Below are 14563 nucleotides of genomic sequence, written 5' to 3' on the forward strand. Positions count from 1 at the left end.
ACCTTGATCTATTTCAGCTTTGTTTCTCCTCAGAGTTTTGAGAATTATTAGTGGAAATAGACAGGACCTCATGATGAGTGAGAGCTGGAGCAATTACACCTACAGAAGCATAACTGTATCATCTTGTTCTTCAGTCAAGCTCAACAGTTATTTTACTGCACACAGATGCATAAAGTTCAACAAATATAAAAATAAACTGGCCAACAAGCAGCTGTTATGCATGGAGATGGCTTGATAAAGCCAAAGTACAGACAGGAGAAACAGCTGTGCAACCCAACCTCTACATCTCCTTGTGCTCAGAAGCAAGAGCCACTTACCACTTCACTTTCTCAGATGCACTAGTTAGGCTCCAAATATCAAAGTCATATCCCCACCCTGTTCCACACTCCACACCAAAAGTTATTTGGGAAGCAGATTTAACAGGCTTTAAATGCAATATTACTGCCCCAGAAAGTGATGGGTTTACTCTGCATGAACAAAGTGACTGTGCAGTATCTGTCTAATGTTTTCTGAAGCATTGCATCCGCTAAGCAAGTATGACGCCGATAATGAGCGTACACGCTGTGGCAGCGCATACTGTTGTGTGCGCAAAGCAACCCTTGACGAAAAGGTCAAATCATTACCCTTGTGCATTATCAATAGCCAGTATATCTATGAACTAATGCTTTTCACTAGGAAAAGCATCAGCAAGCACCTGAAGTTTACACAAATACACAAAGTTCTCCAATTGTGCCTGAGCAAAATTGGGGTGAAAAGAGGACATACCTGAAGAAAATTGTTTTAATTTGGTATTATATAGAAAATACACCTGAAACTACATAAATCGTGAACACAAGAGAATGCATAACTTTCAGGCACTGCATCTGTTAAAGCTAGCCAAGCTGTATTAACATAATTTTAATAATAGAGGTCACAAGATCAAGGCTGTGGTAGATCCCCTCTCATCTGGGGTTTATTTCAACATACCTCAGGTGCCAACAATGAAGATATGTGTATCTGAGCTACACTTCAATTATAGTTAGAAGCAATCTAATCATCTTACTTAGAGTTTGGGGTATGCTTTATCTAATTAAATTGAGGTATCTACCACAGGATGAGTTAAATTGTACCCACAGCTCCATGGATTGGACTGACCAGCACTCTATTAACCATAAAAGAAAAAACAGATGCTCATGTTGCAGATAATTACGTTTACTCACACAAATCCCACACCCGGAGTTTAAATCAAGGATGCACTTTTGTAAAGCAATGTTACGGCTCAGCTGCAGGCTTCTGAGTTTGATGTACAGATCACTGGGAAAAAAATGCAATCTGGGATGACCAGCATGTTTGACTCCTAAGCTATGAAAAAAATTAAGAAGTTTTTTTGGAAAACAAAAACACACCACACTAGACGATCAAAAACAGAATGCAGATCTCCACGGGTTAGTCAGATTCTTGGTGGAAGTAGCGAGAGAAAGAAGAAAGAACACCTAGCAAAAAGACATTGTCTATTTCTTTAAGCCTTGAATTTTGACAGTGAATAACTCTCCAAGTTTTTAAACTTTTAATACAAGCACATTTTTCAATTAAAGCAACTTGTGTAAACAATGCCATGATAACATACCTTATCACGCACTGTTATTATGCTGGCCTGTATACGATGTTGTAGATGATACGCTACAAGTGTAAAATTGCTTTCTTTCTTTTATTATCCTAGCTTTCCTGCATTAGTAGGCCTCCTCACTTTTGTGCATTTTGAACTGCTCTGGCAACAGGTTTCAGCTAAAGCTGAAACACACCTCCATAAAAGGAAAACATACAATTGAGCCAAGTTTATCAAGCACATAAATGCAAGTCCTCCATCACACTGAAGAGCATTATTTTGTAAGTTTTCCTACAGGTTTTGAGACTGTCCTTACATTCTTCTGTATTGTCAGCTCTGACCAGAGACCCATCTAGCCCAGTATCCTAATCCCAGCAACGACCTAAAAAGGAAGCTAAGGGGAAAGCATACAGAAAAGGAAAAGCACACATACAGCAATACTGTGCCAGTACATGCTCCTTTTTTCAGTTTCCCACCATTATGGGAGTTAAGACACCTGAAGGCTTCATTCAGATGCATATGACTTGCTCCAGGGCAACCTGCGTGGCCTCCTGTTGCTCTAGAAGACCATGTAAATCCCACGTCCCATTTGCCAGGCCCAAATGGATGTCTTTAAAATATCGGAAACAGCACTACAAACCTCCTTTAGGCAACTGAATCGAGTACTCGGTGGACAAGCTTCTAAAGTTAGTTGCCAATCTCAAGCTGAATCCCAACTCTTGGTATTTGGAGCATCTCTTCAACAGACCTTCACAACCTGCTTCACAATTGATAACACTCAATACCGCATTAACTAGTTTGTTATTCATTCATACTTTCTTTTCTAGACATACTGAAAAAATTCCAGCATAAACAACACCAGATGAAAACTGATCAGTCAGTCCTCTCATTTATTTGCTATCTTTTTATTAGTTAGTGTAAGTCTTTGTTTTTATCCCATGGTAGTTTAGCATTTTTAAACTATTTGTTGAAGAACCAGGTATAGAGATTTTTGGAAATAAACGTTTATTATGTCAACCAGATCACCACATCATCATTTTTGGCCCCCCAAAAGCCCCCAAAGAGATTTGTGAGAAATGTTTACAATGGCTTTATCTTTTCTAGATTATGCAGAATAGCATTAATATGCACATAATGTATAACCAGTATCAACCAATTTGCCTAGTACAGAAAGTTAACCATACGCTCAAATCCTTCACTCATATTTTAAAATTTGGTGACAAATTTACTTTCTTCCTGTCTTCTAGTACCAAAGAAAATTAAGCCATAGCTTTTAACAACTGAGTTATCAGCCTAGCAATTTCATATTTGAGGTTTCTTTATAACTCTCGAATGAAGAGTGTCCCGTCCTGGTGATATTCATTTCAATTTGTTGAAGACAGCACAAGTTCTGACTTCTGCTGGCATTTTAGTTTAGGAAATTTTCCTCAGACTCTCTCAGACTAGGACATAAATCAGAACTTTAAAAAAGCTTTTGACTGGTTAATAGTTTCAGTGTTAGAATTTTCTTATTGTTATACTACAATGCATAAATAAAGAATATTTTATAATTAACTGTCCTAAGCAGTCAGGGGTTGAAGAACAGAAGCTGAAGAACACTGCTTTATTATGGATCATAATTAGCTGGGAAATTATTCCAGAAAGTGTAGCTTATCTTGGTTTTTTCCATGAATTATGTTACAAGCATTTAATGTAACATCTGAGGAAATCACATACTCCAAAGCACAGCCTCCTAATAAGATTTTTACGCCTTAACCTACAGATAAAAATTTCACTCTCCTCTAAATGTAAAACATGCTCCCGCAGAAGGCTGAAATTTCTAGTTCAAAGAGACAAAGAGAATAGAATAGATGTTTAGATACTGTTAGACAACTAAAAGATGTTCTTTGCGGTATGATCACATGCCAGTATACCATTGGAAGTTTTAGGGTTTTTTTTGTTTTGTTTTGTTTTTAAGGGGAGGAAGCACATCACTCTTGTGGAGTTAGCACCATCCCTGAAGAAGCAGATGTGGATTTACCTTAATCAAGTGTTTCCCACACAGGTTCCTTTTGCATAATGCTCATATTATCAATCTTTCCCATAGCTTGACTCTGCAATACAATAGAAAAACGCTCCAAGATTATCCCCTTCTCATGTAAGCAATTAGTTAGGAAAGCTAAATCACAGTCCCTGACATTTGAAGATGTTTTCTTCCAGTTAACATCACACATAACAGATGCTTACATAGGTTTATGGTCAAGGTACCCATCTTACATTAACATGATGCAGATTTAATTAACAAAATCTTGTTCCCTCCTTAATACATTCCTCCATACATGCATATACTCATATAAACACTATACACAGAGCTACAGTGAGCCACCTTGACACTTGGGGAATTTCCATTCCTAGACGCTCCTATTTCCACCTCTAGATATTTTGCCATTGCTACCGTTGCCTATTATTCACTCAATGCCACAGATGTAGCCCCTTTCCTTATACACATCTATTCAAGGAGAGGCAGAACATCCAAGAAATCCCAGGGGTGATTACATAAGACAGTCCTTGTCATGCTCCTGAACATTTTTCTTATGAACTAAATAGAATGACAGATTTTCTCCATCCATAGTATTTCTTGAGTTCTTCTTGGATATAGGTAATTTCTGACCTCCCTGGGCAACTGCGTCCCATTCAACATTGCCTCAGCATTCAAACAGTGGTCTCGTCAACCCCAGCCAGGAGATACTACAGTTTCTCTGTACCACAAAGAGTCTCCCCGTCAATGCATGCACTGCCATAACTCGGATATTTCTTCTCAGAGAACTCTGCAACTAATTTTTAGATGGCAGTTTACAGTGAACCCTACACTCTTTTCAGTCAACGTTTTTGTAGAATACCACTCAGGCTGGTAAGTCAGGCTTACCTTCATTTCTATACACTACTTTGATTTGAGGTTCTCTTTGGGGAAGTTATCATCATCCCTTCTCAAAGACAAGGAAAATACCCTGGTCTCTCATGAGCCCTATGATATTCAATGAAATACTAAGATATGAAGCTGCTTATCTTACACTGACTGCTAACGAGAAAAAAATTTGAAGAGGTTAAAAAAAGCTTATAAAAGCAAACATATAAGAGAGTAGCTATTCAAGAGAACAACAACAACAACAAAAATCAAGTTATACAGTTAATCAAGAAAGGGAAAGGCAGTGCTTTGATATTAGGCTAAGCTAGCTGTGAGATAAGCCTACCGATCCTTAAACTCGGAAATATGTTTTTAGAATAGCTTCTGAAGGAAAGGTAAGTAATCATAATTACCTTCTCAGCAAATTCTAGCTTTGGAAGCCTTTGTCCTGGAGAGTTTCATCGGAAGTAAGGGTTCTGAACTGACTGACTATGGAAAACAACATTTTAATGAGCTGAGAAAGAAACTAAGAACAGCAGAATTATCAGAATCTGTGGTTTATCATGAATTTAAAGACTAATTTTTAACATACAGTGAGATTTACTAACAAAACAAAAGTCAATGCCAGGTAGGAACCACACTCTAAACCTAAATTTTTCATTCTTCTTTTATGGCAATGTTGCACACCTTGGTTTGGGAGAGGGTTAAAAGCAGAAGTGGATAAAGAAATCAGGAAACTTCCTCCCAGCTTGTCTAAACTCTTGTTAACTAGTGTATTCTACACTAGCTACAAATCCACAAACACTCCAACACAGGAATATATAAAGTTTACTGTGTACAGTTTAGCTGTGTCTAAAAAAAGTCACAACATATGATATATTTTCTCACGATTCCAGACTGAATGCAATTGACTTCTACTGCACAGGAGACTAAATCTATGCCAAAAATTTTATTTCATTAAGAAAATGATATTATGGAGCATCTGAGCTCATGTAACAGACAAAACAGAATGCCAGAGAAATTTTAACTGCCAGTACCCCACAGTGAATGCCTGATTATTTGCAGATGGGATATGGAAAAATTGTGAAATTATTGGAATTTTGGGTCCTGAACGAAGCCATTACTTCAGACTGCATGTGTCATGGCAAATGTCTATTATAACTTTGAATACATTCTTAGATTTTTGTCTTCAGTGCTTAAAGTTGGCTATGCTTACTTCTTTAAGCTTCTTAACTGAAAAGAGTGCATTCTTCAAAGTGCAAAACAAAAACCTTGGGTGACAGAACAAAATAGCGCTAGTAAGTCAACTGTCAATACTGATGTTATTTATCCAATAACTAAACCAAAAACTAATTTAAATCAATCTCCTTTGGAAAAGCCAATTGTTCAGCAAGCACAACAATTGGTCTAAGATCAAGCAGTGAACATGAGCTCAATTAAAACCAGCTTAAGTTTTTGTAGAAGGACAATTCACACAACTCAAGTTAGATGTCTATTCATTTCAGTGCTCCCACAATGCAATCCTTAAGCCCTGTTGTAAAGCAGAAATGCCACTATCACCCTCCGCTGTCTAGCCAGCACTCTAAGTAGTTCCACATTTAATTAAAGACACAGTATACCCTTTGTTAGCACAGATAGTCTGGTCACTTTAAAGAACTGCTATCGTTTTAGCCACACACACAAAGATTGAATGCTGGAAACCATCTGTTGAAAAGCCATCAAAAACCAAACTGCTTTACAATTTTGTTTCACTTCTACCTACTCTGAAGTTTACACATGCCTGAAAGGGCAAATCATTTTCCCTTTTGCAGTGTTGCTAGCGTTTGCCCTGGCTTAACGCTGGAGATGTTAGCCCGATCCCCCTTCTAGATAACCTTTCAGTGCCGTTCTTTCAGGAAGGCAGGTTAGCAGCAGCCGAGCCACCCGGTTTTCAGTCAATTTCGGCTTTAGAAAGGGCGAGAGGCACGGCCGGGGAAGGACTCGGGAAAGGGGCAGCTACACAATCAAGCGTTTAGCGAGAGCAGTTTTGACCGAAGGTGAAGCCCGAAGCCCCGCACGGGGAGCGCTGCAGTAACCGCGCCGTCCACACGGGTGCTGTACTGCCACGCTGCCCGCGCCCAGCGCTGCGCTCCGCCGCCCCCCGCGCCCGCATCCTCGCCAAGTACACGGGACCCTAACACACCCTTCCTCCAAGGCGAGAGGGAACTCCCAGCAAGCGCTAACACGCCAGAAGACGCACGCCAACCCCAGGCAGCTACTGCCGGCCAGGCGCGCAAGCCCGCGCGTCCAGCCCTCCGCGGGGGCGGAGGCGGCGGCGCGGCGCGGGACGAGCCCCGCGGCCGCGGCGGAGGGGCGCCGCGCCGCACCGCCCTGGCGCGCAAGCCCGCTGCCAGCCCGCGCGGGCGCAGTCCCCCGCGCCCGCCTGCGCGGCAACGGCCGGCCGCGCCCCCGCCGCCGCCAACCGCCGTAACGGCCGCAACGGCCGCGCGACACCGCCGCCTCAGCAGCCGGGGGGGGTCTCCGAGCCGCGCCGCGCCGCTCGCACTCACTCCGCGCCCGCCGCCCCGCTCAGCGGCCGCCGGCAGAGGAGCTGCCGCCGCCCTCCGCTCCCAGCCCAGCGGCTGCGGCAGGCGGGCGCCCCGCGGAGGGGCTGCGGCGCCCCGGCGTGATGCTCCGCGCGGCGGCGGCGGCGGCGGCGCCGGGCCGCCCCACGTGCTTCCCGCTGAGCCCGCCGGGCGGCGGCGGCAGCGGGCGGCCCTGCCCGGCGCGGGCAGCTCACCTGCCGCGCCGCCGCCGGGGCTGAGCGCCCCTCGCTCGCCCGGCGGGGAGGGCAGGCGGCGCGCCGAGGGCTCCCGCAGCGGCCGGGCGAGCAGGCGGCGCTGCTCACCTCTCTTGCTGCGTCTCCAGCGGCCGGCTTGGCAGTGGCTGTAATCCATGCAGTTCAGGATGATCAAGGCAAAGGAGAAGAGGCGAAACTGCATCCTGGGCCGCTGAGGTGGGCAGCGAGGAGCGGCGGCGGGTGGCGGGCGGCGGGGCACCGGCTGCCGCAGGGACCGGCGGCGGCTCACGCGCCTCCTGCTCCCCTTCTGGAGCGCTGCAAACTCCCCGCGGCTCCCAGCATCTCCTCTACGCTGCAGGGGAAGAGCGGGGGAAAGAGTGACGGCTTTGCTCTCGTGGCAAGCCCTCTGCGGCTCTGCCCGGCCAGAAACAGAAGCTCCAGCGCGGAGCCCACCGGCAGCCCCAACTTCTTCCCAAGTGGGCTACGCCAGAGGCGGCGGCGGGGCGAGCTCGCCCCCCTCGGCACCCCGTGCGCCGCGGGGATGCGCTGTCGCGGTAGCGGAGCGCTCTATTTATCCCGCGCGGCACCCCGTGCGCCGCCCACCCGCGCGGCCGTGCGCGGGGCGCAGCCCCCACTCACCCTCAGCGCGGCGCCAGCGGCCCCGCGGCCCCCCGCACGTGGGGCGGCGGCGGCAGCCGCCCGCCGGCGAGCGGCGGCTCAGCGGGGCGGGCGGCGGCGGCTGCCGGGCACATGCAGGCGGTGCCCGCCGGCGCGGGGCGAACGGGACAGCGGGCGCCCGCGCTGCCGGCCCGAGTCCGGCCGCCCCGCTCCTCCCGCCTCTTTTATGCGGCCCGTGCGGCGGTGACGTGAGGGCTGTCAGGCCGCGGCAGAAGCGGCGCTGGCGCTGCGCAGCGGGGCCGCGCGGCTCCGCGGGGATGCGCGCAGCGCTCCGGTAAGTAGGTGGTGCTGTGGTCCAAGCCATGCCGTGGCCCCAGCGCCGCCGCGCGGCCCTAGCGCCGCCGCCGCCCCTCCTCGGGGTCCTAGCGCCCGCCCCTCCCCCCCTCACCCCCCGCCGTCCGACCCCCGGGGGTCTCCGCAGGCGCTGCCGCCGCGGGCTCCTCCGCAGCAGGCTTCTCCCTTTCCCCTCGCCCCTAAGCGTGCTGCCTCTCCCTTGCACTGTTATAGCTTTGGGAAACAGTGTCCTGCTCACACCTTTTCTTTTGCAGTGTTGGAGAATCAAATATTTTTCTTTTTTTCATTCCCGGCCTTGAGATCTTGATCTATCTATTTTCCCTTCCTTTTTTTTTTTTCCCCCCTGGATTCCTAAAATCCAATCTAATTCCAAAGCCTCTTCTTTACAGTGTCATTTGCATTATTCTGGGAAGGTGACACTTAAAGTCCTAAAGTACAACTTGAGGACGTGATTTTTAGCTGTTTATAGTCCAGTCCATTCTGTCGGAGGTGTTGTGAAGCTGTTTTTCCCAGGCAAAGGGGAAAAATTGATAGTTTTTCCCTGATAGTATAGATGAATGGAGGGAGCACCCAAGTGGTTCTAGGTGAAGTTAGTTCTGATCGCGGACAGTTCACTAACCCCTCATAGCATCAGCCACACCAACCCCAGATTGTCCTGCAGAGCCACTTGATTTCTCTGTTCCTCACTCATAGCCTGTTCCCCAGCTCTGCAGGTGCCACGAGACCTTGGTTCAGGGGTTGTGGTGCCGGACCCGTTTGTTCACGTGGCGCTGTGCCGGATCTAAGGAGCCTTGGAGGACTGAGACTGCTAAGAAGCAGGTGTAAAAGCTGGAGAGGCAGCCCGGGTCTGACAAGGCTGGCACAAAGCCAGGTCTAATAGACCGGCTGGATCCAGGCTGACTCTGTGCAGAACTATGGGGAGTTTCTGCTCTTTTCTGCCCAACGCTTCTGGTTCTGGGAATGTGGTGCTGAAATACCCGAGCTGCCTCAGGACAGAGCCAGCTCGGTTCTGACAAAAGCAGATGTACTATTTTCAGAGCAGAACTGACCCTAGAAAGAGCATAACAGCATTCACCTGGCACTGTGCCTGAGGTAATAAAACGTGTTAGACCCAAGCAGGTTTTTTATCCGAGGCCCGGACGATTTGACCACAGATAAATGAAAGTTGACTGTATGGTGTTTATATGGCCTCCGTGACCTTATCATCCTAAGACCTCAGAACTTTTCAATGTGTTTATCCTTGTAGTACTCCTCTGAATCAGAGAAGCACCATTATCTTCAATTTACAGATGGAGGAATGAGTTACAAAGAGAAAAAATAATCTGCCTGAAATCGTAAGGGAAATATGTGACAGAGTAGAAACTGGATCCTAAGTTTTTCAAGTTCTCAGATAGTACCATGACCACTGGGCTGCCCTTCTCTGAGCTAATCTACTGTACGGTAATAGTACTATACTACTTTAACTGCTATGAAGATTTTAAAAAGTCATGTTATAATATATGAAGATTTTTAAAAGATTTTAAAATGAAGATTTTAAAAAGTCATGTCACAATATAGAATGATAGCTTCTGATGTCAAATCTTTATTTATCATAACTGTCACTATTGGGTCTCAGTGGATGAAATCCTACTGTGCTACACAGGGAGTCCCATATATTCCAGTGTTGTTATAATCTAAGAATTACAGAGACAAGACCTTTCAACTGATTACTAAGAACCTAGGAACTAGGTCAGTCAAGGTCATTCTAGCTCAGTATCTCATCTGAGTGTCCTCCAAGTGGATTTGGAGTGGATGCTAAGGGAAAAAGTATAAAAAGTCAACCATGTATACATGTGGTTTGTGGTCTTTGTTTTCTCCAATCTACTTATACGGTGAAACTCTCAAAAGGCTAAATATATATATTACTTTTTGCAACAGATACCATAATTTATTTTAATGGAGGATATTTATTGGCAACCAGAATTCCCCAAGATGTATAGTCCGCACATCCGTTCTAACTTTATATGATGGATCGTGTGCCACAGACAGCTGAGGCTGAGACTTTTTGTACTAGCAGTAGCTTTAGAGTACGTTACCATTTGCTGATGCAGAAATAGAAAGTGTATCACCACCCCACAGACTCTCCCAAATTGCAGGGCAAGGGAGAGATATATTAAACTACAAGAGGAAGGGAGAATCAAACAGAGGTGTTAATTACACAACTGAGAGAACTTCGGGAACTTGTAAATAAACTTCTTTCTTGTTTTCAGGTCCACGTACCCACTGACCCTCAAAGTCCCGGGGTTTTGTGGTCAGTACAGCAATTAGCTAGAGATGAGGCTCAAAGTCCTTTGTGTAAATACTGATATCAGCACCTCCCCCTTAGTACAGCACCATTTCTGGATGCTTCACAAATATACAAAAGGACCTTCAAATGGGTAACAACAACTGAGGTCTCACAAAGCGCCTTCCGGAGGTGGCATTAGGGAAAGCCGGTCTCAGATATTTCCCGAATTCTTATGGGAGAACGCCTCTTCAGCTTTCAATCCGAGCTCCAGCAAAGGTCTCCTAGACCTGGAAAGTAACTCCAGGTGAAACTCCTAGCCGTTGAGAGCAGGGGTAAGCAGAGGTTCAGGAGCTTGGGATTTCAACATCCAGTGTGAGCCAAGCAGGCTAGACCACCCAAGGGCAGCCCCCATCCCAGCTGGCAGCACTAGCCGCAGACGAGCATCCTATCATGCCCTGTAAATACAGGGCACAGCTACCTCCTCAGAACTGCTCAACGTGATCTACGTCAGGAGGCAGCTGATGGGGAATATCAGGAGACAGCGAGACAGTATTAGCCTGTAATAGGCAGATGGCTCAGCGCGGCTGGCATTATCGAGACATTTGTAGGGAACACGGCTATGACAGCTTTCAAGGGATGCAAATAATTAGTTTTTTTTTTTTTTTTTAATATTTATGAAAAGCTCTTCCCAAGCATGATGAGCTGCTAGGCAGACAGTCTAAAAGCACTTGTTTGAAAGGTCCAGAGTTTGAGTAATGGAGATCTTCATCCTTGATCAAATGGAGATGGGAGATGAGCTCTTAGTAGTGGATGAGATAACATACACACGAAGTGTTTTCAAGGAGTGGACAAGCAGTTTGTCTTTCTATTATGAGGGAGAATCAGTGGAAGTATGCAAGAAAAGGAGCATTATAATCAAAGTTAATGGCCAAGAACACTATTCTAGAGAGAGAACAAGTTAAAATTGCATTTAGATTCACAGAATATGATGTTACAACAAGCAACATACTTGATGATAAGAATTTGTTTGATAATTTGGATAAATGGATGGAAAATTCATGCTTTAAAATAAGTTACGTACATCTGCTTTCTAGGTATACACTAGATTTAGTCTGGTAGTGAAGACCTACAGGTAATGTGAGATGATGACCAAGCTAGTTCACTAACTGTCAAATGTGACAGTGATGTAGTTCACAATGACCATGACTAAAAGGAGCAGAAAAGCCTCTCGGAACAAATTTTTGCTATTTGAGTGAGCATTTGAAAAAGGCCAAGATGCTAGCTTTAGCATGAAGAGATAGAAAAAAGATAACTCAGTCATGATTCCAGTAATGATCCCAGAAATGGTAGCTGAATTTGTGTTTTCAGAGATTACTTAGAAATAGAGGGCAGCGGGAGGAAAAATAGAGGGATGCCTAGAAGAAACGAGTCAGCCCCTTTCAGGCAGCTGGAAGGTGGATGAGGAAGAACCTTTGAGGGTCTTCCGGAGGAATGACAGCAAAAAAAGAACGAGAAGAATGATGGACAAACTAATGGACAAGAATTCAAACAGATAGCTAGCTGTTTATGATGGTCAGTAAATCGAGAAGAGTGAAGGTAAATTTGACATTTGATTAAGAGGAAGTCATTAAATATTTTGAGGAGAATGGTGTCAGTGGTTCAGAAGCTGAAGCAGAGTCTGGAGAGACCAGTGTGTGTTTACATTCAGAGAGAAAAGAGTCAGGGGGCTTAGGAGGTTAAAGAGCAGCAGAAGGAAAGGTACTGGGATAGATTCTGTAGGATAGGGTAGGCCTTTCTGTCTGTATGGTGTCCCACTGAAATCACCAGAAAGGAACTTTCTACAGACACTGAATGGTGTGTGTACCGTCTTGCAGGATTCAGACATTAATGAATACTGCACACATTCTAGAGGTTGAATTGTCAAAGCAAGGAACTGGGAAAATGATCTGAGCAATGGTGTGTTCGATAGACATGGTCATAGAAAGAATGCATTAGCCAAGGCCCGAGAAGATGATGTGGCGATAATAGAAATACCAGATGATGAAAATCTGGACAACAGCTTTAGCCTTGTGGATAGCTAAAAAGGATGTACTTTAGGTATGTTATTCAAAAGTCTGAACAGCCAAATCAATGCATTTGAACAGTGCTGAGATGACTGATTATACACTGTTCCGAAATGATACTGTTTTTTAGAACTAGAGTTCTGTTCATTGCAAATTCAGTTTTATGTGTTGTGTTCCACAGAGATTTCACTGTCTGTAAAAGATCTTGCCTTCTACACTTTGACTGTTAAAGCCAAAGCTCTGCTGCTTTTGCAATATAAAGTAATTGAACCCTTCCATGCTTTATGGGACTCCATAGAATATTGTCATCTGCAAGCATCTTAATTTCACTACACAGCAGAGGGAGATCTTAAAATGAACAATACCAATATTTATTTAAAAAGAAATGTCTGCATCACTCAATGTTGCTGTAGCCGGGCGACTCATCTCCTGTATGCTGAGGTCATGATCTTTCTGAAGATCTGAACGCCGGCAGTAATACTGAAGTCTAAATAGCTTTACACTGCAGTAGAGGAGATGCATATCTTCAGTGAAAGAAATGAGTGATCCTGATGAGCTTTACAAATGAATACATTTATCTCCAAGCTGGTTTCCAACTTTTTATCTCCAAGTCAATCTTTAATCGACCCTTCTTTACGCTTCTTTAAATTCCCTTTCCCATAAAATACACTTATTTTATGAATTCTTCAAAATGTAATAATAAATAATTAATAAATACATAATAAAATAATACATAAAATAAGGAATATTGTGCCCAGTTTGGGGCCTCTCAGAAAACTGTGGATAAACCTGAGCAAGACTAGTGAGGGACCACCAAGATGGTCAGGGCTGGAACACTTGTGTTGTGAGGAGAAGCTGAGAGAACGGCACTTTTTCAGGCTGGAGACGAGATGTCTTCAGGGAAGCCTAACAGCAGCCTTCCCATACCTACAAGGAGGTTACTGAGCAGGTAGAAACAGACTTTTTACTGAGGTGCATGGCAGAGTAATGGGAGACAATGGTCCTGCATTAAAATAGAGAAGGTTCTCATTGGGTGTAAAGAAAAAAAATCACTAGGAGGATAATTAAGCGCTGGAAGAGGTTTCGGAGAGGCTGTCGAGTCTTCTTCAGTGGGCAAAGCCTTGGGCAACCAAGGCTGAATTTTGTAGACCCTGCTTTTAGCAGGAGGTTGGATGAGGGACATCCCAAGGTCCCTTCCAACCTGGATGATTTGCTGGCCCTATAAAAAACAGGAAATCCCAAAATAGGGTGAGAAGATTACCCCATGGACCCTTCAGACACAAGCACATAACTTGCCTTCAGAGCCTAACAGGCCACCTGGTATCTCTGTAATATCCACAGTATGCAAAGAAACGTACTCTTAGAAGTGTGTCTCTTGGTTCTGAAGCAAAAGGAAGGACTCAAATCATTCTGCTTTTAATGTTAAGGTACAAAGGATCTTTAAAAATAATTTTCTTTGTAAAAGCAGTGAAGCAAAACTATCCTGAATTATTCTGTCAGGCTATGGAGATTTCAGTATTTTCTGTAGCAAAATTATTCTGATTTTTAAAAATGTTTTATGTTAGCGAAAATATCCCATACCTTGTGGAGGAAGCTTGCAGATACTGTTGAAGTACTGTGAGTAGAAGCAAATCCAACTAAATTCTTTTATATATTGAGCAGAGGATGGAAGATTTCCATCTTTCTGACCCACCTCCCCCTCTGAAATAGTATCAAACTGCTCAATTTTGGACTTAATTATTCAGGCTTTGTTCATACAAAACTTCCAACAGTGTCCATGAGCACTTTGCCTGAAAAAGAACAAATTCATTAAAGCTGTATGTTTTCATTAAGGGCTCAGAGAAGCAAATGGAAAGAAGGGGTAACATCTATAAAAATAACTTTTGTAGGTCTCTTGAGTTTAATTTCCAGTTCTTTCTATAAAAAAAAAAAGACATAGAAAAAGTAATAAGAAAAATATGCTCTAAATGATGTGTATCCTCCTCTCCCAGACTGGACTGGCACAAGACAACCA

At 44.6% G+C, this 14563-nt stretch overlaps 1 protein-coding gene across 2 annotated transcripts in view; it reads right to left on the reverse strand.

Annotated features, from left to right (window-relative positions):
* Positions 1 to 7793, reverse strand: part of RSPO2 (R-spondin 2) — a 111032-nt gene extending 103239 nt beyond the window's left edge. Inside the window, exon 1 of one of the 2 annotated variants that reach the window (XM_068933125.1) lies at positions 7357 to 7793. In XM_068933125.1, coding sequence (XP_068789226.1) covers positions 7357 to 7450 — 94 coding nt within the window. In that variant the 5' untranslated portion in view covers positions 7451 to 7793. Of the gene's footprint in view, positions 1 to 7018; positions 7081 to 7356 lie in introns of those variants that run through there. The other variant, XM_068933127.1, reaches the window with a different exon arrangement.
* Between the last annotated feature and the right edge of the window lie 6770 nt (positions 7794 to 14563).

Source organism: Struthio camelus, chromosome 2 (genome assembly GCF_040807025.1).
Source record: "Struthio camelus isolate bStrCam1 chromosome 2, bStrCam1.hap1, whole genome shotgun sequence".
Classification (NCBI taxonomy): domain Eukaryota; kingdom Metazoa; phylum Chordata; class Aves; order Struthioniformes; family Struthionidae; genus Struthio; species Struthio camelus.